Here is a 5631-nt window from a genome sequence, read left to right as displayed (position 1 = left end):
AACGTCGCCATGTCGACGCTGTGCGTGCGCTGGCAAGACGCTAGTGTAATAATTAATATGATAATGTAACATAGACGTTTAGTTTAAGTTCGTATTTTAATACTAGACATAAATTTATTTTGTTTTGATCAATTAATAATAATATTAATGATTAGTCTGTTGTAAGGGACCAGTTACATGTTTTGGTATTGAAATTTTTTAAATGTACACCATATCTACCACACAACAGCATTAAATGGCTTACACTTTTTTTTATGATTTCAAGTGACGGGACGACCGAGTCGTGCACCTGGTAGTATGCGACACGCTTGTCCATAGCAGTTGTAGTGCCACTCAGAGCTTGAAATCGCAAAGATTTAAGGGGTTCTGACACGGCGCCCGTAGTCCTGAGACATAAGTGGACAAGTCTCAAGTACCTGTAAGTTCACCAGCACCCTGACCCTTCTAAACTTAAACGCTGTACATTAATGCTCACATTACTGCTTGGCGGCAGAAATAGGTAATGTGGCAAACTTACTTGGGCGAACTCCTTTACACCAAAACTAATTCACAAAATTTATTTTCCTACCGGGAAGGAAATCATATTCTTCTTTCCTAGTACCTAGTCAGCATACCTCTGAGCCACTAATATAATCACTCGTAAAAATAGGGCGTGACCACTCTACTAATGTTACATAGACTGTTGGCCGTTATAATTCCAGTCACATATCGCCAAAACATGTCAAGGAAAAATAGGATGTGGTTTGAATACTAGTTAGATCTCTTGGGTAATGACTATTGCACATAGATTTACACATTTATACTATGTGAATTAGTAATGTTCTGATAAAATTACAGGCACATGGGACTTGTCGACTTATGTCTCAGGGTGACGGTCGCAGTGGCAGTGCCCCTCAGATGTTTGCGAAGGTCTGAGTGGCACTGCAACTGTTATGGACAGGTGTGGAGCTTACCATCGGGCGCACGACTTGTTCGTCCCGTCACTTGATATTATACAAAAAATGTTATAGTGTGTGTGTATAATGCGGATTTAGTGTGTGTTGTGTGCCACTAAAGTAAAATATAGTAAGTAGGTTTTGCCAAACTACTTAGTTGTTTTGTATTAAGGATGTTAATTCAATTACATTTTTTAACTTCTTAACAGAGATTTTTGGTATAAAGTAATGTTAACAACAGTGCGTATATGGGGAATGGATTCACTGTTTAAAACTGTTTCACACAAAGTAACCTCAGTTGATATCACTGTCTAGCACGTTGGCATAGATCCAATATTTTAAAGGGTAGTTTTATTAATTAACCGACTAAAAAAAAGGAGGAGGTTCTCAATTCGCCTGTTTTTTTATTGTATGTATGTTACGCGATAATTTCGGCATTTGTGAACCGATTTTGATGATTCTTTTTCTGTTGGAAAGAGGGTACCTCAGTATTGGTCTCAGTAAGGGTGGCAAACTGGGGGATAAATCAGGTTTCGCACACTTTCCGGTAACTGATTTCAACAAAACTTGGCAAATAGATGTAACACCATGAACTTTTTAGGTCGGTTTTTTTTAGTAACTCCGTAGTGATTTTTATTATGGAGACCCTCTCAAATTAGAAAAAATCAGCGAAAATACATTTGGATTGATTTAGGTTATTTTGAAGCAGCTGCAATTTTTTTTTTTTCAAAATGAGGTTCACATAATAACAATTGTTAGTTTTGATATACAGAATTATCTCAAATATTGTGAAATAAAAAACAATTTACCCTATATACTCGTATACCACAGGCACAATCGTAGAAAAACAGTTCACATTTTATTTCACAAATAATGCAAATTACTTACATGAATCTAGCATACTATAGATACATAGGTATTAGAAATGGAATTTGATAATAATTTTATCAATAGATATGTACAATTATGTATGTACAATATTAATGTATTTCCTGTACATAAGCGCTACCTATTGGTTTTCTAAATAATATTTATTTATTGCTGCAACTTATCAATGATAAGTCTCATACTCCTTACATTATGAAGATAATTATCTAGTAAAACATTTGTTATATATAATACTTACTGTTATTTACATGTTTTTAAAAAAACCAAGATAACATTGTGGATGAATGTTTGCAACTTCAATTAATACCTGTCTATATCTTCTTTAGTAGCAATTTAGTAAAAGTGTTATATAACATTATACCTATCATTGCATCCTATTAATCTTCTCAACATTTACTGAAGATGTGGTCAAGTTTCACAACCTTGCATAGAACGCAATCAAATAAATTTTATGAAAACTATGGTTCTTAACATATAGCATTTCAAAATGTTAACAGCTGCATTCATTCTTTTTAGTTATAATTCAAGTTCTGTATCTGTTTTTCTTCCTTTATCGTTTTCTATTTGTCTGTGTGATTGTGTTAAGACAACAAAAACTTTATCTACTTATTTGTTCAATAAAATACCACTATGCACAATCAACAGCCCGTCCAAATAAATTGTCTGTATCATCTGTTGCTTTATTCACTTGTCTACATATGAAAAATGAAGATCTTAGGTTTCTTCCAAATATCACCCAGAGATATTCAACCTTCAACCCAGTGCCATAGATTTATGCCCAGTTCGCATAAAAAGTACATCAGCACAAAAACAAGCAATAGTAGGTGTGAAGACAAACACACTATTATTGATACTAGGTGTATGATGTCAGCTAAGTAAATAGAGGACAATAGTGTCGCCAAAAATGCAAATTGAATAGGTAATTGTACCTTGGAGGATTTATATGTTTTGGTTTTTAATCAATAGGTTGAATTTATAAGAATATGTACCTTTTATATTATCAATATGATAAAGTGATGTCAGTACAGGACAATAGTAACAAATGGGAATTGAATTAGTAATTGTGTATCAAGTTTCTGAATAGTCTAATAAGTCATGAATAATAGTGTTTATAGTTAAAAAAAGAAACAAATTTCAGGATTTTGTCCTCAAACTAGAAATACTTGTCGTTTTGGCATGTCGTCTATGTGTCTAAGGATTTGTTAGTATTGTATAAGAGTTCTAAGCACACTTAGAAAAAAAAAAGAAAATAAAAATACATAACACGTCATAAATGTCTGAATTAGCAATTGTGCACACATGTAACTTTAAAAAACAAATAAAACACAGATTTCTAGGTTTTATAATTCGTATAGAATACCCGTTTCTTCAGTAAATTAATTAATTCCACCAACTTTCTACTATTAGTACAATTGTTGTTATGCAAATGTGCATTGTGCAGGCAATTATGCAAACCTGTTTAAAACCCTCTTGAAATTAAATTTAAATTTCAGTAATAGATAACTGGGATATTGCTATCGATTTTCAACAACTTTTATTGTAGAATAGGTAGTCAATGTTTTTAATTGCCCTTCGCCAAACTGAAATTGTATAGTTATATTGGTTAGTATAATTATTCATATGTTAAATGGCATGCAACAGTTGTAGTGAATGTTATAATTGTTTTTAATACAATACACAATAATAATAATACTTTAATTAACAACAAAATACAGAAACAAACAAAGGAGATGAAACAGTAAGTGGCCTTATGGGTAGATAGCATTCTCTTCTGGGAGAATGAATGAATCATACTTATTTGAAAATCATACTTACAAAAAAGTTTGATCAAGTTTATTCATTTTTATGGACAACTCCCACTTGACCAAATAATTGACAATGCCTAATTTTATTAAATTAAAAGATAGTTTAATTACTTTATTTGTACCATACGCAAAAAAGGTGCCTGGATTTCGAGTTGCGGACTACAACCCGTTAACACCATACCAAACCATACTTTGTATCAGTTTTGTCATCTGTTAACTCATTGTTACCTCTTACAGTAGGAAAAGTAAAGCTTCTCTATGAATGTCATTATTTATTATATTTATTTATTTATTTATTTATTCAATGAACAATGAGATATGAAAGAGATAATATGAGAGCGTTTAATGTACAATTTTGGTTATTGCTTAGACTTCTCTTCAAAAAGTTCTTGATGTTGATTTACTCATTAGGTAACATATTTTCGATATCAGTTTAAAGCTTTATGAAACTTAATGATTACAACCTGTATACAAGTTTTTTTTTTAACTTTTTGTGAGTATATAAAACAATGTCTACTCATTATCAACCTATGCACATCACTGCTGGGTATGGGATGATACAGACCTCATGTGGGTTAGGAAATTTCAAACACTTAATGTCATATGCAAGGAGCAAATTTCAGTTGCCCACTAACTAAAATGTGACTAAGTGACTACAGGTCAGATATCTGTTTTAGTAAGAAAAATAGAGCAAAAAATTCTCTTTTAAAAACAGATAAAATTAGTTAACGTGTTCTGTTCTACTTATCGGAACCTACTCTAACAATGCATAGCTGTATATCAATAATATTATTAAACAATTTCAATATGCTAAAACTGGGTTATGGTTTTTTATGATATCCAAAAAATTATTCAGCCACTTAGCCGCATTTTAGTTAGCGGATGGCATATTTGCAGTTTTATCAGTAAACTATGTCAATTACTTAATAACAGCTTTTATGTAATTGTTTTATGACATTATTATTTGAGATTAACTGTTACCAGGGACCTTACTGTGACGTCTTATTACGATTCAGTTTAGGACCTAAAAGCAATCATGTGAGGCAGCGCTATATAGTGTATATATCACCATCCCGCTTTTTAGTCGTTACAAACCTGTACTGAACTGTGATAAGAGTTCATGGTGAGGCCCCTGCTTGTAACAAGTCAAAGTCTGGACTCAGCATAGGATCATCGTGTGATATAGATAGATAAACTACAAAAACGTAAAACACCTTATCATGTTGATTATAGTATCAGAAATATCTATAATCCCTACAATACCAGTTTTAAGGATAATTGAAAGTAAATTAAAAAAAAACCAACTTTCATTTATCTACTTTAAAAACAGTAGTGTAGCTATACACTGTATATGTCTATGGTTTATAACAGCAACCTCGTGTTCAAAGCAGCCTCAGCTTCAAAATCCTGCCGGTATACCGATAAAGATAATATTTTATGATTTATATAAACAGATATGTAGGTACATATAGGTTATTAGTCCCCCAAGGTAAACCGGACCACACACGGCTTGATTGAGCCTATGGTTTAACAAAAATGCCGCGTACACGCCTTAAAAGGTAAACGAATTTCGAATTATTGCAAAATACACTCTACGTAAGCCCATGGCCCAAATTCGGGCTAAGATAATCAATCGCGACTCCTCGGCCGGCCTCAAAAAATGAATGAACACACGATAACTGTACAAAACTCACCTGTGAGAATTGCTCCTTAATCTCCGCTCGCTCCTCGTCGGTCAATTTCGAATCAGAAGACATTATCGCACAAGAAATATCACAAAAACAAATTTCACGACATCCACAAAACGCCGCAACTGTAAAAATGTGTTTCAAACACAAAAATCCGTCTTACAACACTTTTCACTTAAACACTAATAAAGTTCGTATAAAATAAAAGAAAATACAAAATCACAGCACTCTTAGCAACTTTTTCCTGTGATAATTGTGATTTGTAAAGAATTAAATCACAATTTCGTATAGCGTGCACGGAGTACGCACGAAGTT

The 5631-nt window shown here is 32.7% G+C and overlaps 1 protein-coding gene across 1 annotated transcript in view; it reads right to left on the bottom strand.

Annotated features, from left to right (window-relative positions):
• The window catches only part of LOC113228098 (plastin-2), a 128067-nt gene extending 122436 nt beyond the window's left edge, over positions 1-5631 (bottom strand). The window contains exon 1 of the mRNA XM_026461237.1: positions 5323-5631. Within this exon, the coding sequence (XP_026317022.1) occupies positions 5323-5385 (63 nt within the window). The 5' untranslated portion in view covers positions 5386-5631. The remainder of the gene's footprint in view (positions 1-5322) is intronic.

The sequence above is a fragment of the Hyposmocoma kahamanoa genome, unplaced genomic scaffold (assembly GCF_003589595.1).
Source record: "Hyposmocoma kahamanoa isolate Upper Pololo Valley unplaced genomic scaffold, ASM358959v1 224, whole genome shotgun sequence".
Lineage (NCBI taxonomy): Eukaryota > Metazoa > Arthropoda > Insecta > Lepidoptera > Cosmopterigidae > Hyposmocoma > Hyposmocoma kahamanoa.
Note: the sequence above shows the minus strand (reverse complement) of the source record. Positions and strands in the feature narration are given on the sequence as shown.